General features: G+C 48.4%; 2 protein-coding genes and 1 long non-coding RNA gene across 4 annotated transcripts; 1 reads left to right on the top strand and 2 right to left on the bottom strand.

The window, feature by feature from the left end:
• Positions 1-1,278: 1,278 nt before the first annotated feature.
• LOC114863213 (protein FAM180A) lies at positions 1,279-12,281 on the bottom strand. Its single transcript, XM_029164104.3, has 4 exons — positions 11,903-12,281; positions 4,664-4,915; positions 2,146-2,243; positions 1,279-2,066 (listed from the first exon to the last, which is right to left on the bottom strand). Exons 2-4 carry the CDS (start codon positions 4,737-4,739, stop codon positions 1,737-1,739), a joined length of 504 nt encoding a protein of 167 aa, XP_029019937.1. The 5' UTR covers positions 4,740-4,915; positions 11,903-12,281; the 3' UTR covers positions 1,279-1,736.
• LOC114863214 (uncharacterized) lies at positions 6,923-18,664 on the top strand. Of its 2 annotated transcripts, XR_008695768.1 has the most exons (6): positions 6,923-8,510; positions 8,584-8,789; positions 9,050-9,111; positions 11,064-11,119; positions 11,378-11,721; positions 13,366-18,664. It is a non-coding gene; the product is annotated as an uncharacterized LOC114863214 (long non-coding RNA). The 2 variants fall into 2 exon arrangements; XR_008695767.1 differs by having other exon boundaries at positions 11,378-18,664.
• mtpn (myotrophin) lies at positions 18,620-24,819 on the bottom strand. The gene is made up of 4 exons (XM_029163393.3): positions 24,441-24,819; positions 23,106-23,216; positions 22,719-22,802; positions 18,620-19,131 (listed from the first exon to the last, which is right to left on the bottom strand). Exons 1-4 carry the CDS (start codon positions 24,510-24,512, stop codon positions 19,045-19,047), a joined length of 354 nt encoding a protein of 117 aa, XP_029019226.1. The 5' UTR covers positions 24,513-24,819; the 3' UTR covers positions 18,620-19,044.
• Between the last annotated feature and the right edge of the window lie 702 nt (positions 24,820-25,521).

Raw genomic sequence — 25,521 nt, 5'->3', positions numbered from 1 at the left:
AATCAGGTTTGGAAATGCTGCCACCCAGTGCTCATCTCTAACTGATTCACTCTGGGATGGTGCAAACGCATATTCATCAAGTGTATCATGTAAGAGTTAATGTGGTTAAACTATAATAAAATAATGAATTAATATTGAAAGGAAGCATTTTGCAGATTAAATAATATGCTTGTAATTACTGAATGCAACATTAAGCAGGTCGTTTTTAACAGGCCCATACTGGCTGCAGTTCCATCTGCAGCCGCTTGGTGTCGCTCTCTCGCCACGCGCGAAGCCGTTGAGGAACATAAATGACATATGGAGATAAAACACTAAATGGGTGAAATATAGCTAATTTATCAACGGGGACGCTGATAAGTTAGTAATGCAGGTAAAACCTCATTTCACAGAGGAGGAGATTCTGATAAAGCCATACAGAGCAGTTGGCCAGTAATAAAATGCTCCTAAATGAAGCATGCGTTTGTATATTCAGTGAGCAGCCTAACCATTTTACTGGCTCAGTAAATGCTGCACATAATCTGCAATAACTGCACTAAATTAAGCGACAGCTGATTAATCTTCCCTAATCACGCCTCCAGTCTCCAGCGAACGAGTGCCCACATGCTGAGAATCCGGCAAATCTCATGTGAGCTCTGCGTACATTTCAGTTTCAGGAAAAAGAAGCCGGATGAGCATAAAACATGGAGTTGATCCAAATAAGAACGAGCGAACACCAATAGACTTGAGGAAGGAAAACAACATAAACACATATACAACTTTTATCCACTCCAGGTTGAGTGAACTGCATAAACGCCTATTAGGGCAAGTACCTACTTCCCAAAGCGAAGCTCTGCATAAACACCTATCAAACATTTTACAGTTTTCCCAAATGAGCAATCAGGAGGTTTTGATGTGCACAGACTCTTAAAGTAAATGTGTGCTTCTACTGACGAGGAGTGCTAGACAGAGCAAAGCGTGTCTGATGATATCAAACATGCAGCAACCTGGTTAATTTCTTAAAGTAGGTCAAACACTGGAGCATAAAAACAGGCAAAAGCCAAACTATGCAAATAAGCGTCTGCAACAGTCGCCTGAAGAATATGCATGTAGTGGCAGCGTGTGTGGAGGAGCGCATTACTGAAACACACAGTGGGCAGGAGAGAGTTTAGCTCACAAATACACGGCTCAGTGGAGTCAATTTCCACATAATGAACCAATAAGTAGGCTCCAACATGCCGCATTACAGGTACGCTCACAGGAAGGGAAAGAACAAACACACCTTCGGGAGCTGGGGGGAAATTAATGATGCAATTAAATCAATTTATTTGAAGTAGATCGTCTGTAGATAAAACAAACTTAATGTGATATTGTTTGAATGGATTATTTTAATGGTCTGTTTGTTGTGAAGCTTTTAGGTGTAGCTTTAAAAGATAAAGATCAGATTTGTGTGTTTATACTTTTGGCAAATAGAAACCAAATTCATGCTGAATGACAGTCCCCTGTGTTGGTTATCAGCCTTTAAACAGTTTATGGACACGCTGCCTCCAGACATTAGACTGGGGCCCGCCGCTGATTGCCAATCTGCAGTAGCATTAGGGAAAAGCACGAGGCACTCGCGGGTTATGAGGCTTGACTACTACCTGGCGTCACGGCCACTGCTCCAGACTGAAAGCCTGGATGCAGGACACAGTAAATGGTTTAGCCTCCAGATTATCAGAAACATGTGGCTATGAGCCGGTGAAGACACGGAGTCTTCCTCATCTGGGGTCCAGGTCCTTTTGAAGAGCTCTGAACAGCTGGACGACCGCGTCCGTCCACGCTTCTCTCTGCCGCTCGTTACTGATGCGAGCCGGCGTCTGCGCGCCGTACATCAGCGTCAGCACCGTCCTCTCAAAGTCCGGCCCGCTCAGGCGCTGCCGGCGCCGGGCGAGCTCCGCCGCCAGGCGCCGGATGTCAGACAGCTCCTTGGGCAGGACGTCCTCACAGATGACCTGGAGCTTCTCCACGCACCGCAGGGAGGCCAGCTCCTCATCTGGGAGCAGCATGGAGCGCCCCTCGCCCTCCACCTGCATCCCTGCCAGCAGGACCTGGGGAACCGGGGATGAAGACCATGATGAAGACGATGCAGCGACCCTGCATGGCTGAATCCACAAGCTCCAAACTAACCTCAAACAGCAAAGCGGTGTCCTCCACTGAGCGCTGGAACGTAGGGTTGAGCAGCGTGTGGGTCCCTCGCTTGATCCTGAACGCAGACGGATACAAAGCTGGAACACGTGACAAAGGGGGCGAGATTAGGCCAAAGGTCATCCAACGTGGAATGCAGGTGGGTGTGCCAGATGTTGGCTTTGGCTCCAGATGTGCAGAGCTGAGACTGCGCGACCTGGAGCCTGTCCAGGTCCCAGACAACCAGACAGACGGCTGTTACGTGTGTTTTTGATGGCATCGGACATGAAAGGGTCTATTTCCCCTTTAAAGACAGTGACTGTTATCTCACACTCACACCTCCAGCAGACACAGCATTCATTTCCCCTGTCAGTGTGAGATTCGGAGAATTTCCTCGCAGACGAAGCAAACAACAAACTTTAAGCTTCACTTATCTTTTGACACGTTGGCTGAACTGAAAAAGGAAGATAAAGGCTAAATTCTTAACGACACAGACATGGACAGAATGATTTATGAAGCAGCGTGAACTGAAACACCATATTTGCATTCTCATTTTTGTATAACAGCAGTGTGCGATAGTGAGCAGACTGATAATGGAAAGTCTTCAGAGGTCAAGTCCAAACAAGTGTGGAATTTAAAACACAGGGGTCATGAAAGGATAGTGAGCAGCTACAGCCCCTCCCGGCGGCCGCTGCCTTCCTGCTACCACTTCCTGTTATGCGTGAGACGAGGAGCAGTTTGGGGACGAGGAATGAGACTAGAGCTCAGCGGACGAAGGCGAGGCTGCGTCTGAACGTCTGCTGTGCTTCACATTCCTCACGAATCCTCTCTCCAGCATCTACGGCGCTCGTGCCTCTCTGTTCGCAGCATCCTGCTTCCCTCAGTTCACTCAAACACAGACAGGGCCCAGATTTTAAGAGGAGGGGGTCAGGTCCTGCCAGAGACGTGCCACAAAACGCTGATGCTCAGGCTGCTTCTGAGGAGAAACCACCGTAATATCACAAGCGAGCGATTCCCAAATGTGCAATCAGCAGCTGGAGACTAATGCCTGTGCCCACATATTAGGAACGGAGGAGACAGTAAAGCTTGTCAATGTAAACAAAGCGCCGCCCCAGGGTGAAGCGTGCTCATTAGAACATGGATTATGTTGTTAAAGGATGGAGGAGCTGCAGGGAAACGGCACCCGCTGCTGATTTACATCTAAAATTAATAATCTGTCATTTGCATATAACTTTTCCACCATCTCATTGTTGGCTGAACATAATAGTCCTTTGGCGTCCAGGGGAGCGTGCGCTTTGTGTTTTTAGCGCGCACGCCGGATCAGAACTGCAGGAGACGCGGGGAAGCGGGGACAGGGTAGCAGAACAAAAGATGGGGCGCGAGTCCAGAACGGAAACAGACGGTGGGATGAAAACAGGACGGGGAGGGAGGTGAGGCGCCGACGGGAGCACCGAGGATGCGGCTCAGCTGAGAGCCAGTGAACACACTACCAGCATTCACCATTCACTTCCTAGTAGGTAAAGTCTGCTTCCTGGTGACGGCTTCAGTGCGTTGACAACACTGGCCTGAACCTCTTTTACCATCTTTTGCTTCATCGCTTCCCTCTGATGAATGCTTCTATATTGCAAACGTCTGTCTTCGCAACATGGCGGCGCCCGTCGCTGCGTGCTCATCCATCATGCTTCCCCTCCCCGCGTTTCAAGCCATCAGTGTTTGGATACGCGGGCTTCCCCCCAGTGTCATTATGCTCAGACAGGGAACTTGTAATCTCCTGCTAACTGCCTGCGAAGAGATTCATTCATTAGCTGGGCTAAATGCTTCTCCTGGCTTCAGGGATGCCTCCATGCGAGGAAGGGAAAGGCTTCATACAGGAGATAAAGCCTTCACCCCGACAGCCCAGCGTCCACTTAGCATTTCAGTCCAGTCGGTCCACACAGTGATCCTGTTCTGGGGACTCAAGGGCGAAGTCGCTGTCCCCTGCGTAAACACAGGCGTCAGCATCAGTTCCCCCGATGTGAGAAGCTGCACCGTGGGACTCAGGGCCCGGCTCCTTCCTGCCCTGTTTGCTGATTCTGGCCCAAAGCTCAGCGAAGCCGCTCTGATTGTTCTGGACGGAAGACCAGACGCTGCGTCCCCTGAATCAGTAAGAAGGCGGCGGCTGCTCGCGTTGGAGGGTGACAACACGTCAGTGGTGTGTTCACTGCCTGTTTGTCAGTCAGCGCAACTTCATGAACAACAGATTCACAAAACAAATGTCAGAGCAGTAGCTTCATTCCTTCAGTCCTATCTGTGGCCTTGCTCCTCACATCTTGTGACTTATTTTAAGCTAGAGGGAGAAAGGAATTTCCTCAGTGAGTGGATCCAGATACAACAGAGCTTTCACTGTTCGCTGGAAATGATCTAATGAAGACCATTAATATCATCATGTTCGTAACCAGACATCTCTCTATATCTATGATAATGCAGGAGGCACAGGCCTATGACAGAAAACAAAGGTTAAACATAGTGAGGGTCCACCTACGTGTCCTGCGGTGCTGAGCGGAGGCCTGGAGGAGCGACAGGTAAACGGCCAGCAGCAGAACCGGCCGCGGCGTCATGATGGCGGTCCTCACCGGGTCGAACCCACGCCGCTCTGCCGTCGGCCAGGGAAGGTCCTCGGAGGTGGATGAAAAGGCTCAGCCTCACATTCTCCTCCCTCCCCTCCCTGTTTTCATTCGGCACCGTGCGTCTGCGTGTGAGTTCTTCGCTCAGGCCAAGACGTCTGCGCTTTCATCTGGAAGCCATCAGGATTTAGAAATCGCCTGGACTTTTCCCTGCTACTGAGCGACTCTCCAGTTCACTCAATAGGTGGATGACTGGAATCACTACAGTTGTTTTTTCTAGCTTGTATAATAATTAGACAGAGTTAAATGTTAATACTAATAGTGTATGAGCACACTTGTAATAATAAGAAGAAAACAAGACATTCAGGGAAAATCTGCCACAAAGACTAATTAAACATTTTAGTAAATGAATCATTTCGGTGACAGATCTCAGTTCTCCTTAGGGACCTTATGATATTAATTTATGCAATTACAATACAAACCAAACCTCATGAATAACACATGAAACTACTGGATTCTACATATCTGGCCACATGTTTACATAAATGTTCACACTGGACTGTTTCGGATAAGCTTTTGGCTGCAGTGAGTTTTGATTAAAGCCTTTAGGCCTGAGCTCAAGTTCAGGAATGTGGCTCTGGTTATTACAGTTTCATGGAAAAGGTCAAATCTGAGTCTGATCCAAACCAAAGTTGCTTGTAATGCATTTTAGTACTAGAAATGGAAATCGCATCCCAGTCCCGCTCGCTCTGCATTCTGACATTGTCCTTGGAGCTTCATGCTTGAATTCTGCCTTAATTAACGAGACCTGGCCTGAAAGGCTCGTTAGACGGCAGGTAGGGCACAGCAACAAACCAGAGACAGATGAGACCAGCGGCTCCGCCTCAACCATGATGTACAGTAGGTGCAGCAGGTTTAACAGCGCTTGCTTTGTTGGACTGTGATACGAGGCTGCATCTGCTAAAATTAAACACTATCGTCCTGAGGACCATAACGTGCCCAGACAGCTCAGCCTGCTCAATGAAGAGCCGTACGACATAATCTCGTTTAATCTAGTGACATTCAAAGGTTAGATTCATTTACTCAGCACGTGTCTGTGATTTATTCAATCTTCTTTTACTGTTGCCATATGTTTGATTGAATCATTTTATAGCCTATGGAATAAAAACACCTTTCCATGGATGAGCAGGCTGCAGGGACACATGAACTGAACGACAGTCACATATAAGCCTGTGTGTGTGTGTGTGTGTGTGTGTGTGTGCATGTGTGTGTGTGTGTGTGAGCGCGCACCAGATGGCATCTAAAGGGAAAAAAACATGTTTTCTGCGGCTCATATTGTCTGTTTTCTTGCAGCTGCAAAAAACTTCAGCTAGTGTGTGACAAGAAAAATGGCCCTGACCCCCCGGAGTGTGAGGTTACAGAGTCTGTAAATGAAAACCCGGCAGGGCCATGAGGGGGCAGTGTTACAACGCCGTCCCCTCACGCCGGCTGCCGGCAGACACGTCCAAGATCCTGCAGTGATGCTGCTGCTCCTCAGCTCTTCTGGTGATGCTGCGTGAATCCAGAAGTAATTGAATTCTATTCAGATGAGGTCTGGAGATATGAATGCAGCCACTTAACGCAGATGAAAGGGCTTGTTTGGGTTCAGACCAGGTGGGGACCCTCGAGACACGCTTTGGTTTAATTGCTTCGGTGCCGTAAATCACTGGAATGCTTGGAACATGCAAATGGACACGTGAACCTGATGGAGGCTGCAGCTTTATCTCACCCTGCTGCCAGGCGGGAGACGTAAACACCGCTGCCGCCCCTGGAAGACGCTGAGATTTGTGCTGCTTGGGTGTTTGTGCCTTTGCCGAGTGACTGGGTCCAACAGCCGCAAGAGAGTTCTGTCACACTAAATCCTGCCTGGGACACATTCGCTATGTTGTCCGTGTAAAACACACGTACCTCCTACAGGAGCGCCTCCAGCTATGAATTATGAGAATTACAGCAAATACTGTTCCTACGCTGCAGTTCTCTGCGGCTCTCGTCCTTTGTTGAACCGAGCTACTGAAAAGCAGTTTGAGTTTTTAATTATTTTCAATCCTCAACCAAAGTTCTGCTCGAAAGCCTTCGCCTTTGCTGCGACTTTCAGTTTGATCCACAAGGTTGCATGCAGATAAAACCTTAAGTAAACCACCAAGGAAAACACAGATTGTGAGAAAATGCAAGAGGGTAACACCTAGAAGAAAAAGATAGAGAAGACCAAGACAAAAAGAATAACACAGGAAGGTAAAGCCGAAAAAGAGGAGGAGAAGAAGATGAAGAAGAAAACAGAAGAATGACACAGGAAGTTAATGCAAAAAAGATGCGCAGAATGTGAAGAAGAAGAAGAGGACAGGAAGCTAACACCAAGACGAAGAAGAAGAAGACGACCAACAACAACAACAACAACAACAACAACAACGCAGTACGGGTCCCAGTGAGCAGGCTGTCCAGCATGTCTCCATGCACCACAACACCTCATCACCACCTCAAGCAGAATAATTACCCCGACTGTCCATCAAACCTCTGCAAACGATTCCATCACGGCTGGCGCGAGCAGCAGCTCAGCGTCGGGCCCTGAAACGGAGCTGACGTCTCCTGGACAGCTTGCATTACCACGCTTGGCCCGAGCACAAGAGAAGCAGCTCCTCATCTGCCTGGTGCGCGCGGCGGAACCTGGAGGGACGGCGGCGGAAGCAAGCGCCACCTGCCTCATTATGTGGCGCCCAGCGTTTATTAGCGCGCGCTAGCGTAATTAGTCATTCGGATAAATAAATCTGTTGTGGAGTTAATTGAGTCTGTGAAGGTTCACGTCGCTCGTTTGCCTCTTCGTTCCCCTGCTTGTACCTCGTGACGTCCCCGGTCACGGTCGGCGTCGCAGCTACTGAGACTCCGTTTAAGCGCGCGCTCCAAAACTAATTACAGAGCGCACGCGGCACGCGCCTCGCTCGCTGCTGGAGCTTTCAGCTCCCGTCACATGGCCGCCGACGCTTTTAGCACTTCCTGTACACGCTGGCTAAAAAGTTAAGCTTGTTAATGTTTGACCTTGGAGGCAGCTGCTGATGAAACAATCCCTCCTAAACAAGGCTGGAATAACAAATGAGCGGAGTGGGCGCCGTCCCAGGGCTGTTTACGGTGCGGCAGCTACGTGCCAGTACGTAATTAAACAGGAAAAAAAGTGAAATGACCAGGATGTTGGGCTTCTGCAGCTTTGTGTCTGCAGCGCAGAGGGCCACGCGGCGGAAGCCACCCAGCACTGATGGGAGGACCTGGGTAGGACAGAGGCTCCCTGCAGCTGTGCAACAGCTGGAGTGATGATGTCATGGCACTCTCCTGCATGCTAATGGAAGGTGCTTCTATGTCGCTCAGCCAGCTGGTCACGAGTCATCAGGGCCTGTATTAGTCCAGTGGAAGGAAACACCCACTCACACGTCGTCTGTTCCACAACCACAGCACACTTTGTCCTCATTCAGCTGCACGACTGACTGAAATTATCTGCGATGTCTGTGAGTCTAAAGGCTTTGATGGAGACGGAGCCTTTTCTCACTTTCTCACTTTTCTCCGCATCCTTGAGGAAACTCCACTAAAGCCTCGTTGCTCACCCAGGCCACCGGGCAGCTGGAAGCCGCTTGAAGTGGCTTTGTGAAGTGAGCACTGACGCCGCCGCGCTGTGCAGAGGTCCACCCGCTCGTTACGAGCAGACGAGGACTCCACGTCCGTCCGTTCTGCACAGAGCACGGGGTGAGAAGCCAGTTTGCATTGAGGGTTTTGATTCACTGGCTGTTCTAGTGTCACGCGCTGCGTTTTTCTGTAGACCCTGCGTCTTTGTTTAGAATCCTTCCTCCTGTGACACCTGTGGCGGCTTCCTCGACCCCGGTGGACAAACGACTTCCTTGCCCCCGGGTCACAGAACAAAGGCGCCGAGCGGACGAGCGCGAGCCGGAAGCCGGAGGATCCGGGCTGAACCGGGCCGCGGGTCACCGCGTGGCGGACGTGTGCGTGGGCGCCGTGTAGAAGACGGTGAGTCTGAACATCAAAGCAGCCGACGGCTAAAAGCAGAATCAGGCCGTTTGATCAACAGGTACAAATGACGCTGAATGACAGCAAGAAGCAGAGAAAAACGCGTGTGCGTGTGTGTTGGATCCTATTATTAAACACACAACTCAATCCGACTCGAATGGATAATAAAGAAAGTCATAAGCTTCAGTGCTGTTATTATTTCTACTGATCTGGTTCTGGTTCTGGCAGGTGGAGCTAATCTGAGGCTAATCTCATTTCAGGGCGTGTGACCTCTGACCTCCCCTCATCTCCAGCCCTGCTGAGGCTCATTACAGGCCACCAGGTAACTGTGAAACACCGATACCAAGCTAACATGCATCATCCTTGTCCTTATTAGAAACACAAGTTACGTTTTGAGGAGTTCGAGGTGAAGGAAGCTGGCTGTCAGCGGCTATTGAGCCGTTCGGGCTTTGACTTCCTGCATCCGATTTAACAAACATCTGTGAGGCGACTGCGCCTGAACCTGCCGTTCCCCCGCCGCCGCGCAGTCACAAAGCCAACACCAAATCCAAATCTCGCCCTTGTTAAAATCTCCTTCTTCCTTTTTTCACCCAATCCTCTCAAAGCCGTCGCCGCGGAGCAAAGTGCCTTGTTAGATCGGATCTGCTGCCGCTTCTCTCGCAAAAATCCACCGCACACAAAGTCTGGATTATACAATTACACTGAGCGTTTCAGCATTTCGGAGCTTCAGCCCTTAATCAAAGCACAAACAATGTGTGAACCTCAATCACAAATGTAAACATTATTATTATTATTAGCTTGTCACAGATGTGCCTGTCCTCCATTGGACTCATTCACTCCTTCCTTTGCTCGTCGGCCCAAAGCTCCTCCTGGACGGTCCCGGCGTCTCCCTGCTCTCCGCCACCTGTAAACAGCAGGCGTGTCCACAGGAAGCGTCTGAGGAGACACGAGGCGGCGTGTTTCCGGGTTAATAACGAGGCGGATGGAGGGAACGCTGGCCATCAGAACGTCCTCCGGTGACCTCTGCGCTTGTTAAGAAGCTGCCAGTCAGACTTTCCGCTGCCTTCACATCTTCCTCTTCCAGTTCCTTCAAATCAAACCTCCTGCGGAGCCTCCAGTGCTGATTCCAACACATCCTGGGGCTAATTGTGAAGCATGGCCTGACTTCTGACTGCTGCCGTTTCATTTAGCTTCCTTCACCACACGGACGCTTGGAAACACAAATATATGAAAGAGTCGATTCACATTTTCTGGAGGATCTTGTAGTTTTAATGTTTCCCACCCAGCGTTGCCCCAGATGTGTCTCTCCTTGTGTTATTTATCTGTCCATCATGACCCCCCCCTCCCTGCATTCTCCCCTCCCTTTCATCCCTCCTCCCGTTGCTGCGACGCTCGGTTTCTGCCGTTTCCCGTTAAAGTCACAGATGGAGCCTGGGATATAACAAGCGTGGCAGTGACCCGGCCTGGAGCGGAGGGCGATTACGCTCAGGCGCATGTGGGTCAGGGTTCTCGCTCCTGCGCGTTCATTACTCGCTGCTCGTTTGCTTGTTTATGACGTCCTCTGCTGTCACGCCTCCTCGTCGACCCCCCGGGTCACTTCCTCCGGTCCCCTAGCGGTGACCGTCCCGGCCCCGACCGTCGGGCGCAGCCTCACACGGCGCTGCTGCTTCCTGGTCCTGATGCTGCGGGTCTGTGGGCCGGGGGACCAGAGAACCCCCCCACCAGCGGGGCCGTATGGATTCCTGCCTCTATCTCTGCAGATACTCCCCAGCGCTCCGGGGAGCAGCGACCCTGCCAGTTTGCCAGCGAGCCGGGTCGCCTCCCCCTCTCCCCCATCGATCACTCCTCACACAGTAAACAAACAAAGCACCCCCTCCTCCCCATCGTCCCTCAGCATCTCTGAGTCGACGACAGGCTCCGGGGCACAGGCGGCCACAGCGCAGCCGTAATCCTGCGTTACAGAGCCGAGGTTTGCTTTCTACTGATAAGACCTCACTACAATATATAAAATAAATCACACAAGGAATATTTATTAAATCTGAAGGCGTTATCAGCGCACGGCACACACCACTTCAGCGGCACCGCTGAATTTGGTCCTTTTTTGCAGTAGATGAGAAAAATATTAGAGCAGAGAAACTGCATTTGAAAACAAATCTGCTCTGACAGTGTGAGGTGATGCGTCTGGAGTCGCCAGCTCCGTCAGGAACCTCTGGGTCAAAGGTCATGCTTTAAACTCGTGACTGAAGGATTTGTTTCCTCCTCTGTGAATTTTAGGTGAACGGATGAGCTGTTTTTTTCCACAGCTGCTGATTCAAGCCTCCCACATACAGGTAGCCCACCCCCCCACACACCATTCACTGTATTCAGAACACACATCCGTGAGGACGAATTAGCATTAAACTTTCCTAAAAGTTTCTCAAAGATTACACAGGAACTAAGAATAAACAATAGCTTCTGTATAATTAGACCCAGACTAGTGCTGTAATTAAAACCTATACTATCACTTTGTCCTGACAACATAATACAAAGCTTTTATTTTATTTTCCTGAACAATACATCTGCATTCTCTTTGTGTTGCTCTATTTCAGCCCTGGAGAAAAATATACTTTCTTTATTACCCACCGTTTCCGGATTGCAAATGAGGTGACAGTGTTCTTTGTATGCTCAATTGCTTCCTGGCTTGTTTTTCCCGTTCTCATCTCGCTGATATCTCCCCGAGATCAAGACGAGGCAGCGTTGCAGGGAGAGACCAGCCGCCGCGTCGCTCAGATTATTTGCGCTCGCTACTCTTTGGCGTTTGACAACATAATTACCAAAGTCGAAGCCCCCGTGCAATTAAAAGCCAGCGAGAGCTGGAGAACATGGCAGAGATGAGACAGGATCTCAACAAAGGTGTTCTAGGAGAGGAGCCGTGCCGGTGACAGCTATGCAGGTAGGAAGGAGCACACTGGGAAATAAAACATGGCTTCCCGATCGACTGTAGATGCCCTCGGAGCGACCCCTGCTGCTTTTCATTAGCGTGTGGTGAGAGACGAGGCCGAGACGTTGCCTCAGCTCTGAGGTCAGAGCCCAACAAGACCCATCATAGCAGCCGTGACTAGATGTTTCTTTACCTTTTGCCTCGGGTTGTCTCCTGTCGTCAGGGTTGTCCGTTCCTGGCCCTCGGCGGCCACCGTCCCATTTGCTTTCCAAACAATCCTCCACTTCCAGCTTCTGATTGGCTCAACACACCTGATCCAGGTGAGCCAAGCTTGGCTGTGTGTCAGTATTAGCACATAAACGTTGGTCCTTCAAGGGGCCAGAAGTCCAGCTTCAAGGACTCGAGCCAGATGGTCAAACCAAGCCAGCCTTAAATTAATGATGCATTCAGGGACCTCTCATTAACTTGTAAAGCTAAACATTTGCAGTTCTTTTTCTGGGAAATTGTCCTCCAACGCTGACTTTGCGAGCTGATAAAAAGCCTGAAGCCACTTTATGACTTCAGCTGTTGAATGATTAACTAAACATGTTGTTGGAGTTAAGTTAAAGCAGTGATGCTGCTTTGATTTGACCAAACTGGAAACTCCAGCTCGACTGTGAACCGCAGGGAAACGACTGTCACCTGCGCGTTCGGTGTGAATAATTGCCTCCCCGCGTCTGTTTTTATGGTAATATGTGAAAACCTTTTGCCAATTCAACATAAATCAAAAATATAATTTTCCCTTTATAATGAAGACAAATGACCAACTTGTGGCTGCACAGCTTGTTAGACAAACAAAGTGACTGCAGGTCCCGTTGGGCGGCGCGGCTCAAGCCGCTGCAAATGAGCTCTCCATCACACGTGATCAATTATCAGCAGCGCTCTGTTCCGTTGGCTCAGCGTGGCCGCATCGCTCTGCCAGGAGAGCTCCTCTGCAGCGTTTCCAAGCGGAGACGAACAAAACAAAGAGGAGCATATGTGAACAGAACCGGCGCCGGCTGTGGGGCAGCGCACGCAGGAGGCGATGATGCCCTGCGTGGTTGGAGCAGTACTTATTCCCTCGATCAACTGGCCATAAAACAGTCTGAGCTCGTCCATTAGGGAGTTGGTGTATTGGCACTTTCAGAAGACTTAGGAACAGCAGAAGAGGAGCTGTGGCTCCAACCTGCTACGGGCCTTCAGCACCTCAGCCGCTCCTAATTGTTTTCTCAGAACTCTGCTGCAGAATCTGGTATAATGTGAAAAACAAAGTGAGGCAGCGCTGGGGCGTAAACACGGCAGCGGGCGCAACCTCCTCTGCAGAGTTAATAGAAGCTGTCTCAGAGGTGACTCTGGGCAGACGAGCACTATTCAGAGGATTAATTGAAAATGATGAGAAGTCAAACAGGAACAGGGACGTTTACATAATGAGGTACAGGGCATATGTTAAATATGACCCAGCTCCTTCCACAGCTGTTTATGCAACGCTCACCTGCCCTTTGTTCTATTTGTCTGCAGACGTGAGGTTTTTAGAGGAGACACGAGGATTGACACTGAATGTCTGAATGTCAACGTTATCAGTCAAGGCATTGTGTGACGCTTTTTTGTATAAAATGACAATTCACTGTCTTTCTGCAGCAGGTCATTTTGGAATCCACATCTCTCCTCTCCAGCAAGAGGAGGCGACACCTCCTGCTGTCTTCACTTCCTCATGTTTTCTCCCCCTAAAGCTCAGAGCGGCTGACGATCAACAGTCAGACATCGAAGCAGGAGTGCGCTTCCAGCGAATTAACACCCGACCTTTGAAGTGAGGAAAGGGACGTGGGATGGACCCAAACCCAAGAGACCCAGAGAGGAGACCCTGGAGCTAAATGGCCCAGTGGAGGTGGGATCCGGTCTCAGGAATGGGCTCCCATCACGTCAACATTCCTGAATAAATAAAGGTGCACTTGTCATTAGGTTAACCTTAGAGCACTGACTTCGACATTAAAGGCATGCTAAATATATACACAAAGCCCAGGAACGCAGGCCTGCTGTTCTGTTTCCACCGCCCGTATAGATAGCAGCCAGATGGTGGGGCCACGAGGAATTAACGTGCAGCTATTTTAGAAATAAATAATCTAAGAGGAGAAGTATGTCTGGTAGAAAAGCGTCTCATCCCTTCTGTCGGTGTCACTCTCAGCGGAAGCTGAGTGAAAGTTAACACGATGCTCAAGGAGGAGAGAAAGCAACGTGAACAAGTCATTGTGGGGACCTGCTCGGGTAGAAGGCGAGCGGCGGTGGCACAGGTGATGTGAACCGTCAGTCGGCCTCAGTCTGAGCCGGCGGCGCCGATGGCTGTGCCCCAGTTTGACTCTGCAGACTGTTTCCAAGCTGCCACGTGTTTACACTTGGAGCGTGCCAAAATTACCTATAATCAAAAAAGCCAGCGTGCGTTCGGGAAGGCTTGATGCCTAAGTGTGCTGTTGAATATTCTGCTACAAGACAGACGAAACAGGAGCGGCACAGCGTGAAAACAAAGCGCGGAGGGCGTGGAGTCAACTCCTGGAACACCCCGGAGATCAGACGTCTGTGACGGAGACTTTGCCGGAAATTAATGCAATTAAGATGGAACGGGGTCAAAAGGCTCGAACAGAAAACAACAGTATCGCATGAACAGCGGCAACAACTGCAACATTCAGCCTCTGTTTGCAGCAGGAACGCAAAAGTGGGAAACGCATCTGCACCGGCAGAGCCGCAGCTGAAGGAGAGTGTTTAAAGTGAGCAAACACACATAGGATCCATTAAAAAGCGATTAGCAGGACCGTCATCCATCAAGCATCACGTCACCGTCTCAGCGGTGCCAGAATCAAAATCAAACATACGTGACTCACGGCCTCCACGCGGCTGACGTGTCGGTGGAGGCCGGGCCCAGCTGAGCATCGGTATTCATGAGGCGTCTGGTAGAAAGGTTAATAGAGTGCTCATCATCTATTCTACTAGATTCTGCTTTGTCTTAGCCTGGAGGAAACGTTCCACTACAAGAACATACACATATTTCCACAGTTGTCATTTGGACACGGACCAGTGGAGCGAGCGAACTCTTTACTTCCACCGCTTTCCTTCGGCACCTCCAGCCTCCGACGCCGTGGCTCCATCCCACCGTTCTGTCGGCGGCGCTGGGCCCCTCTCCTTCAACTGGCAAGTGAGGGAGGAAACAAAAGAGAGGAAGACGGATGCAAACAAGCATAGTCAGTTCCCCCGAGAAGCGGGTGCTGATGGTGCTGAACACGTGGCCCGGCCGCCGTGGCCATTAGCCGCCACGGTCGCTGACGGTCCTGACGGAGCACGAGGACGGCGAGGACTCAGAGATCATTTGAAAAAATCCCCATAATTGGCTGCGATGCTCCTGACAGCTTCCAGTGGACGTGCCCTGGGTCTCGGTATCGATGAGACTGAAATCCTGCAGCCTTCCGCTGGTAGAAGCGAGTTGCTCCTTCCTGGACATGGGCTGATCTTGAGGTGTCAGGAGCAGTACGACAAATACATTCAAGGATCCTATTTTACCTTACTTACACACATAGCATGATACTCCATAAACTGGGACGGGACACAGTCTGAGCCTAGACATACACGCGGTCCAGATGTGAGCCAGCTGTGAAGTATGGTGGGCGGCCATCTGCCACGACCAGCTGAGGAAAACCCCGACAGATAAAGAGATAAACAGACGTCACACACAAGAATCAAGTAGTCCAGTTACAGAGGACAAAAGCGGATCACGTCCACTCCTCTGCTCGGGTTCAGGGACACAGTGTTCGGCATGAAGAGCACATTGTGTTCCAGGTTTGGGATGAATTTATTATCAGTTTTCTAACCATTCTGGTTAAGGCTGATTCTGGATGTTACTCTACAGAGTAAACACCGGGTCTCCCTTTGTTTGCTCGCCTGCCACTGAGCTGAGTTTAAAAGAGTCTATCCGTGTCTGAAGGACGTTAATGTGCTGGAGGCGCTGCCCTAATGAGGCATCACTCCGGCTCTTGATGATTAAGCACCTCAAAGCCGCGGCCTTAAGAGTCCTCTCTCGGAGCAGCTCCTTCTTTCTGCTCGCCAGCATCAAAAAGCTGTGTGTGCGTCTAATGCGAGCCCCGCTCGCTCCTACGAGGACGGGGAGCGGAGGGTGGAGATGGAGAGATGCTCATGATGCCGGCCAGCGTAGACCTAGAACTAGCCCCAAGCTCTGAGCGCCATGAGTCACGAGTCCCCTCCATCATAAAGAGACCTGCATCCGAGCAACGTGCCGCTTGGATTCACACATGCTGGAGTCGCCTCCCGACGGCTACAGCTCTGATTTACATGCAAACGATGTCCGAAAACTATAAATTAGGGCAAAAACTTTCACCTCCAGCAAATGAAACAAGCGAGCAAGGCGCACATTTCATCAACCTATTGATCAGGACATTAACCTGCGCCGCGGAACAGACCGTCTTGTACTTATGAATTCATTGCAGCCTGAAAAGGCGGCGCAAAGGTTCCAGAGGCGTTTGATTACCTGTAACACGTTCACTTCACGAACCGCAGAGACCGTGAGCTGCATGAGGAGTCACAACAAGCGACGGAGGATGATTTATTATCTGTCGGCTCTTTATGTTCGCCCACCTTGTGTCTGCACGCAAACCGCCTTTGTTTGGTTGAACAGAAGCCGCGTCGTTGTCCCTGACGCCCCGTGGGAACCGCTGGTGCCAAGATGGACACCTGTTAAATCTGCACCTCCCTGGGATCGTGCTTCTATGAAGCTTCCTTTGTCACAGACTGATTTTGAATTCAGGCGTCGCAAAAAAATGCTGGGATGCTGAAGTAAAGCACAAAGAGTCGGTAATAGATCGATGGTTGAGTAGGAAGCTGTATTAATTATGCTAATGATTTGTATTTACTACTTCATTAAGCTCCATTGTGAGCTACCTTCACATATGGTCACCATAGCAACAGAAACAAGTTTGTGTGCATGCAGACATATGTGCTGATGACCTGGTCTGGTAAATACTGAGGGAGAGAAGCTGCATCTTCTCTCTGTGAGGCATAAACATGATTCTGAACCGGTGCTTTCAGTGAGATCTAAGCTGCTGGGTTCCATCTCACATCACCCTCGACCTTCATTTGCACACAAGGACACAGGGACTGGTGTCGTGTCATGTGGAGACCTGCTCGTTCACCTTGGAGGCGATTCAAACGAGCACGGCCACGATGCTGCGGCGTCTAAACGTGGCCGAGCCGCTTCCTCGTCTCCGACCCTGACGTCAGGCCCTCACCTGATGTAACTCCTGCTTGTGTTTCGCTGCTGCGCTCCAGCCTCGTTTCACATTCCAGTCCAGTCCTCATGCCACGATGCTGCTGCTGCCACCCGACTTTAGTGCAGGGGAGGAATTAACCAGGTTCTGGCCACAGCTCGCTGTTTAGTTTGCTTTAATTAAGTTTATCTCAGACAAATCCTTTCTCCAACCAGATAATCTTGTTTCACTATGCACTCACTGTGCTTCAAATGCAATTTAGCCAACTCCAAAATCACCTGTCATGTCCTCTCGACTCAGAGTGGCTTCCGTCTAGCCACTCCGTCATAGAAGCTGCTAAGGCAGTTTATCCTTTAGGGCAGGTCCGGCCAAAGTTCTGCTCCAGAGCCCGTTGGGATCTGAGTCACTCGCCTGATCGAGGCCTGTCCTGACTGGTGATTGAGTTTGAATAAACTCCCCGACTTAGAATGAAAGTCCATTAGCTGTCTCCAAATCAGAATGGACCGAGGTCGGCCTGATTCTACAGAACGCGTTCGTCTGGGTCAGTGTCCAGCGTTCGCTCTGTCAGGACGGGACGGGACAAACTACGGCGGCATCACCTCCTGTGGATAGCGAGGCGTCGCCTCCGTTACAAATGAACGCAGCTTATTTGCATCTAGACGTTCAGACAAACCCAGTGGGAGTCAGAGTCGGTCCAACTCATAATGGCTCTGCTTGGGGCAGAATATTGTGACATGGATCACATTCTGCATTATTTTTGTTTGTTGAAGTTCACGCACTGATTAAACCGCCCAAGGCTGAGAAAAAACGACACAGCATGAGATCACTATAAAATTACCACACTGGATATTATGAGGCCATTTTTCAGGAGGATGCATTATTACAGAAACATATTTGGAGCCACTACAGCCACACATCAGCATTCTGGAGCAAGAATTAAAAACAACGATCCATGTTTTTTTGTACATATTTTTATTTGTTTTACAGACTTTTTGTCACAACAAAGTCAGCAAGAGCATCTTTTTTTTTGTCCATGACACTGTAGTAATTCATTTGAAAGCAACCGAGAGGAGAGAGCAACCATTTCAAAGCGTAAAAGCAGAGGCAGTTATGACATGCAGCAGAACAGGCAGGGCTTCTAACCAAATGCAAGGGAAATAATAACAGCCCCACTCCAAGCCTCCATTTACCCATCATTCAGAGCCCCCAGAGCCCAGCAATTACAAAAATACACAGAAGCCGCGTCCAAAGGGGGGTTTTCACTACAGGGTTGACAAAACGAACAAACTTCTAAAATTCCTTATTCTAGGGTGTGATGTTAGCGCTGCTTCAAACGGGAACCGATGTTAAAACTGCAACATTCAAGTCTTCCTAGTTAGCCAGCATGGTGATTGGTCAAACAATACAGTATCTGTTACAGGGTACCAGCGGAGGAGTCATCCAAAACACCTTGTGATATGAAAGTGATACAGGGTCAGGTAGAAGAGGATGGTCTAGTAAAAAAAGTGGAGGAGGCCACACTTAATGGAAGGTTAAGTAATGAGAGTGTTTTTCATCTAGCTTAGCACAGTGCAATTACTGTTCATGAGATTAAGCCCTGGTCACACAATACTTATACTGAAACTGTAAAAAAAAAAAAAAATATGAACACCGTCTGTTACTGTTTTATAATAGATACCTAAAGATGAGAGATGTGGACGTAAGTGCTAAGCATTGCGTTAGACGTGTTCCTAATTTCTAGTCTGCAGTGTTTTGAGATCCACGTATGACAACACTCCCCCGGCGTTTGGTCCCTGAAGGAGACGCAAGCGACGGGTCATTCTGTTCAGCGGCTACAGACAGAGGCCAAAAGGAGAGAAGATCCGACCCCAGGAGCCCGGGGACAAACAAGGTCGAGAAGAACCACTGGACAGACAAAATGACCCTCTAGCAAACAGACAAAAGCAGTGTTACGACAGAGGCTGGTCGGAGGAGGAGCGAGGCGTCCCTCCGTCTTCTGTCGGGAGCCACTGCGTCCGTCCGTCTGTCCGTGCACCCGCCTGTCCAGTGGAGTCTACTTGAGCACTGCTTTTATTCTCTCGTCCTGGGCAGCATCAAGGAGGCTGATGCCGTCCGGGCCTTTCTGGTTCTTGTCCGCACCCTGTGGAGCAGAGGAGACAAGTATTACCATGAGCCCCTTTGCATTAAAATGGCCTCAGGCAGCAAGTAAACATAGGTTGTGTGCATTCCAGCCCATCCTAACAATATATGTTACCAGGTGACAATGCCTGGGATGAACTATAAACACCATTTGTAGCAGCAGTGAAAAATACTGACAGACTACAGGTGGCTACAAAGACGGCGCTCTAGAAAAAGAAGAGCAGCTTTTGCTGGCTCAAACCAGTTGTACTGGAAATGTTTGCATACACGTCAGTAACTGGCTGTTTGTAGGTCAGTGATGATGGATTAAAGCATGAATATTCACCAACATACACAGACAACTATGTTGGCTTTCACTTTGTGCATGTGAACGACTCGCTTCTTTTAATTCCGGCACTAACCCGTTGCCTGTAAGACGGCGAACAGCGAGCCACAAATCCATTTGAGCTGCGAGGCATAAAAGAATGACTGACAGAGATGAGTGGACGGAGTAATTTGCATTGCAGCAAACGAGAGAGAGAAAGAAAGCAGGCAATGTGTCCAATGCACATTTAGCAACAACAAATGTCATGGGCATGAGGAGTGGACGGCTCAGAGTGGAAAAGAGTCCCTTTGTCTGGCTTGCCAGCTCTACTCTTAGCAAAGCTCTCCCAGAGCCGAGGCAGAGAGGACCTGGGTGCTTCGCTATTATCCTAGTAAATTCCTAGCACCTCAGAAACAAGGGTTAGATCAGTTTGCTTGGACTTTGACAACAATGTCAAGTGAGTCACATCAGGTGCCTGGTAACCAATCCCGGTGCTCTCCTCTGGGTTAGAACGAGTGGTGAGGACAGGAGGAGGCTACTGTACCACCAAGGAAATCATTAGCCGCTGGTTCCAGACCCTCTCCACTAACTGGCTCTACAGGCCTCATTTAGACGGCAGGAACCAGCGGTCCACCCCAACCCTGTCCATTTCATACCTTGTCTGCCTGGGAACAAACAAGGCATCCATCTGACAGTCACCATTACATACCTTGTGTTTTCCTGCAAACTCGCAGTGAGTGGTACTGAGCTAGAAACACTGCCATGAATGGATCCTCCCTCTGGGCATCAACAGCTACAGTAAGCGCTCTAGCTGATACTCCTCTCCCAGGATGCTACTCCCAGAGGCCATCCAGCTAAGAAGCGCACTGCTGACACCACTCGCCGTAATGAGCCTTCCCCAACCTAAATAATGACTCCTCATAAACACCTCACTGTACAAACATTATCCAGTCAAAGAGGAGCCAGTGGCCGAGCAAGCATGAGCCTAATGAATATGACAATGCTCCCAGGGCGTCTCCAGTCAATCTCAGAGGCATCACCCTAGATCATGGCGCTATACAAGCAGCTCTGGACCAGTAATGTAAACCATCGATCTCCCAAAGTGTCCATTAGGTTTTCATTATGCCACTAGTGCATGGAATTGAAAGGTCTCCCATGTCTCCGTCGTCAAATACTAAACCAGAGCATCACTCAAAACCTGTTTGAAATGCAATACTTACACCAGCATATTGACCTGCTGGCAACAGTCAAAGATTACAGACCTGTAAAAAGGCAAATGGTATAACACCCAGAGAAAGGGGGAGATCAATACCTGGATGGGAGCAGGGTCAGTTCTGACGAAAGGTGCAAGCCAGCGGTGAGTTAAGGGGCTGCATATAAAATGTATAAAATAGTTGCTGCAAAGTTGTTTTTAGTCTGACTTGAACTTAGTTGCAAAGCTTAGTCCACTCATTGATTTGTAAACAAACCAACAAAACCACACACTTCAGACCTGCTGCTTGTCTGAACTAATGGATGTGGGTGAATTCAGTGCTTTTGTATTATTGACTTTAGATCAAACTGGCTGACCTCTACAGGTGGTGAGCATTCTCAGACAGGATCTAACAGCTGGGTCACCTATTGGGGTTAAAATGGTCTTTCATAATTCATCTCCCACAACAGCACAGCGTGGAGTCAGTGCAGTGCAGAGGTCAGCTCTCACGATGCAGCAGGGCGCCACGCCAATTCGTCTGCCAACACAACAACATCTGAGAGTCCGACGTTCCCTTCAACAGGTGCAGCCAGACACCACCATCACCAGCGTGGATCTGAGACAACCTATCCAGCTCATGTTCTGACACAGGATACGTTTTCAGACCTGGTATCGGTAGATCTGGTTCCTCTATCTGCTGACAGGCTCTATTAAGCACCATCGAACCAAACAACAGTTTCTCTATATAACACAAGTGAGAACACTCTACCTCCCCACGTCTGCCAAACAACAGCTATAGTGAGGGTTTTTCTTTGTTATCCTGCTGGCACTGGCTGCTTCCTTCAGTTTCTCTGAAGGCCAGCTGCCTGCAGCAGTCAGCCACCCCTGCACCCACATCAGCTGGCTAGAACCTGGCCAACTGATGTGAAGGCCGGGGCTCGAGTACCACCAAGTGTCTCTCCAAGTTAAGGCCAACGATTTCCCATACACAGATCACGACTTCCTCTTTTCAAATGTCTCCATCAAAGTACAGACGAAAGTATTAACTGCTTGAAACACTGTATAGTGAGTAAAAATGTCCCTAATCAGGAGTGTGACTAGGCTTGTGAACGCCTCCTCTCCTTGAGCCAAGATGATTCTACTGTAAAAGCACAGCGGACTCATCAAACAGCTGCCCACTTATCCTCTCTCCATATCTCCTTATATACATTTCACATGCAGCTGAATGAGCGTAACCTATTGGACGTCATGCAGGTTCTCCAGGTCGCATGTCTTTCTCACACGTCTGTTGCATGTCTCTGGGCGGCCCCGACCTTGAGTTTCTTACTACAGTATATTAACAGTGAATTTGTCTGAATACATTTTGGACAGGTGTGTATAATCTGAAAACTCTTATCTATACAGCCATACCACACCCGTTGCTATCTTCATCATGTGGCTTGCCTTTGCCACAGAAGTGTGACAAACACGCTTGTATTCCAATTTAAAATGTGTGGGTGATTGAAAAGATAAAAGTTTAGAAAGTTATTGGTTATGCACGCATTTATTCTACTAAGCAAGTGACAAATGAGTGCCAGACAGAAAGGCACAGTCAACAGACGCAACAGTTTGTGGCCTCCATTTGTATATTTGCTGTGCACCGTCTGCAGCTTCAAACATTCAGGTTAGATGACAAAAACGGTCTATTTCAGGTCGGACCAGAAATTTATGCCGGTACGTGTCACATATATTCAGATACATTCAGTGTCAGCTGTGACTAAATCAGAGTTGCCTTTACGCATATTTATTTAAATGGGTTCTGTAGGTTCTAAAGCCAAGGACGGGGCAGAGATTTAGATGAAGCATTTGTGAAGGAAAGCGTTTTAAAACCACAAACACAAAACAAGTGAGCAACAGCAAAACTGTGCCTTGTCCTATGAACATTCCAGCGTATCCTCCACAGTGCTGCGTTAAAGGGCCTTTTGTCCAGTGACTTACCTCATCAGCAATCACGACCCACATGGAACGTCTGACACAAAGCGGACAACTCAGACACCAGCAACTCTTGTGTATGTATTGTGGTGTGAATACACGCCAGTATCTGGGTACTAACCTTTTCTAGCAGGACCTTGACACAGGCAAAATGATCCTCATAACAGGCAGCCATCAGTGGAGTGATCCCATGTTTGTCTGGAGCCTGTTGGTGGAACAGGTAGGAAGCAATGAGAGATTCTTGGTAGCAGCTAATATGCAAAGCACATATCCTTCACTAAGCCACATCCTTTTAGTAAGGAATTAAGAATAGCAACTGAGAGAATGAGGTTTTACGCCTAAGAGCAACAACATGCTAGTAGTCATTGTTACGACTACTACCATGTGTCTGAGGAGATTAATGCAGCTAATTGTGGAGACAAGTAAAGCTCTATGACCTAATAAGACCATGAGGTGAGGGTAAATGAGTCAACAGCCCTTTTTAGATGAATGCGATAGACGTTCTTACATTGACATCTGCTCCCATTGAAATGAGGAAGTCCACCACCTCTACTTCACCAGCATCTGCAGCATAGTGCAGAGGTTTCCTCCCACCTTCCAAGGTCCGGTTTACATCTGCCTAGAAATATAAAAGGAAATACATTTAAAAAGGGATGTAATAAATGAACTATGATCACAGAAGCCACCGTGTGGAATAAAGATAACTCTTACTTCTCCGTTAGTAATGGCATGATTCACTTTATCCATCGAGTTACTAATATGAGCTATATAAATATTTCAAATTAGGAACGCATCCAACTAACATTAATGAGAAGCAGAGCAGAGCGAGCAGAATCAATATTAAACCAGCATAGTTAAGCTTTTGATAGCTGCTTTCACCAAGATAAAAAAAAGGAAATCTATAAACTGCTAGTCATTAAGCATTTAGACCACAAAAAGGTACCGCCAGACATCTTCATTTGCTTTGGTCAAAACCACAAAGAAAGACTAATGTGTTGACAGTGTAAACACTGAACTTCACTACTGCCGGCATTCGATGACTCCCACTCCCTCTACCGAAAGTTAACCACTCTCCATTTTACACTCAAGCCCACCGAACTCAGTAAGGCTGCGAATGGCCCTTCAATTCAACATTTATAGGAACCAGCTGCCACCGTACGTCCATTAGTGTGGCCAGGGGGCATCTGTACGTTTGAAGGCGTCAGCCTCGTTAAAACAGCGTATTGTTATGTTGGTTAAAAATGAAAGCTGCCTGTGGATTTTAAGTTTCTCAGCCTCCTTGTCCTTGGCGGTAGCCGCCCACCAGGCCCGTGTAGCCGGCTAGCTTGCTAGCTACTAGCTAAACATCAACCCTTCCCACTGCTGATGATGACTGTGACACTGGCCACGAATTCACGTATATACTGTCCACTTATTAAAGCCTGACATTATGTAAGCTGGGAGTTCATAGAGGATCCCACACGGCGGGTACTAGTTAGCTTGACAACAGGTTGCAACTACAGCCATACTATAGATAGTTAGGTCACGTTGATGTGTTTGTCTGGCGTTAATGTGTAAACGCACGTTACAGTCAGTGAGTGCCGTTAATATTATGCTGCATTAACACAACATTCCCCCACTAGTGATCAGAACAGCGCTGTGACGTTATGTCGCTAACTTGGCGGTAAGTCCAGCTCGCTAACACATAACGGTATATCAGATTAGAGTGTTTAATCAATGCAGCACAAATAACTGTACAGCTAGCTACCTAACTTGCGAAACAAATCCCCACATTGTGCTAGCTAGCGACTCATTTTACTAACTTAGCTAAACGGCTAGTCTCAGAAATGACAGCACGACTTACCGCTGTTAGTTTACTTTTAACCTCGTCCAGGTCTCCGTTCTTCAATGCCCACATCAGTTCTTTGTCTCCCATCGTCCTGTGTTAGCTTAGGTCTCCTTCCCTGTTCCTGCTGCAGAGCAGTTGTAAAGTTAAACGCTAGCGCTACAAGTTAGCTTGCTGGAAGAGGGGGGGAGTCTTCAGCCGCCGCGGTGAGAACGGTCGCAGAACTCGATTAGATAACGTCGCTTTAATGCTCCGACAGCAGAAGTGACTTGAAATCAAAAATAATTGCTCTGTGGCCACGCAAAAAAACGTGCTAAAAAGAAGTTGTGAAACGCAAACTAGCAGAGGGATCCGCCTTTCTACCACCCGGAAACGCTTCCGATTACGTCACGTGATTACCCGGAAGTTTACGCTGAAGACGGGAGCGTCCTATGTTGCGTTAAGGGCAGAAGAAAGCGGAAAAAACATTATTACTTAAAACGTTAAAAAGTTCCCCCCTTTTTTTTACAACAAATAAATAAATAAATAAATAAATAAATATTCCAATATTGTATGTAATATAAATAAATAAACGCCCATACTAAATATGAAACAGAAAGTCTAAGCATGTACCAGACAGACAGACAAAATAATTTGGCTAAGACTTCCTTTATTTTTGAGTTTTGTTTGCTGCTTGCTTAGGTCATATATTTTATTAACAAGGATACAAATACACAAATAAAATGAATAAAAGTCATGCATTATTTATGTAATAATTAAGCCAGAATAAATAGTGATTAATTTCCAGTTACAGAATCCAGTGCAATTTCTACTTTGCCCTTAACATAAAATATTAAAAAGCAAAGCAACCAGACTCTAAACGAAAACAAATGTCTTTTGACACATCTGAGCCAATCATTCCGTTCTTTCCTCCAACCACATTCTTATTTTGTGCAAACACATTTAGTGTTTTTTCCACCACTGTCTACAGTGTGCCGTCAGTCAGCCTTTGAGTGCAGGTGACGACGTTGTCATAAAATGAAACCAGCGCTCCCTTGGAAAAACCAATCATCTGTTCAGAGGATGAAGAGGACTATAAAAGAGGCGCGTAAGATGAGAA

This window comes from Betta splendens, chromosome 9 (genome assembly GCF_900634795.4).
Source record: "Betta splendens chromosome 9, fBetSpl5.4, whole genome shotgun sequence".
Lineage (NCBI taxonomy): Eukaryota > Metazoa > Chordata > Actinopteri > Anabantiformes > Osphronemidae > Betta > Betta splendens.
Note: the sequence above shows the minus strand (reverse complement) of the source record. Positions and strands in the feature narration are given on the sequence as shown.

Excerpts from the sequence above, each read along its gene's own strand:
- LOC114863213 (XM_029164104.3), bottom strand. The coding sequence starts at position 4,739 with ATGACGCCGCGGCCGGTTCTGCTGCTGGCCGTTTACCTGTCGCTCCTC. Across the intron at positions 2,244-4,663 it reads CGCTCAGCACCGCAGGACAC|CTTTGTATCCGTCTGCGTTC; the intron begins GTAGGTGGACCC and ends CACGTGTTCCAG. Across the intron at positions 2,067-2,145 it reads ACACCGCTTTGCTGTTTGAG|GTCCTGCTGGCAGGGATGCA; the intron begins GTTAGTTTGGAG and ends CCGGTTCCCCAG.
- mtpn (XM_029163393.3), bottom strand. The coding sequence starts at position 24,512 with ATGGGAGACAAAGAACTGATGTGGGCATTGAAGAACGGAGACCTGGAC. Across the intron at positions 23,217-24,440 it reads TTAAAAGTAAACTAACAGCG|GCAGATGTAAACCGGACCTT; the intron begins GTAAGTCGTGCT and ends TTATATTTCTAG. Across the intron at positions 22,803-23,105 it reads CAATGGGAGCAGATGTCAAT|GCTCCAGACAAACATGGGAT; the intron begins GTAAGAACGTCT and ends TTCCACCAACAG.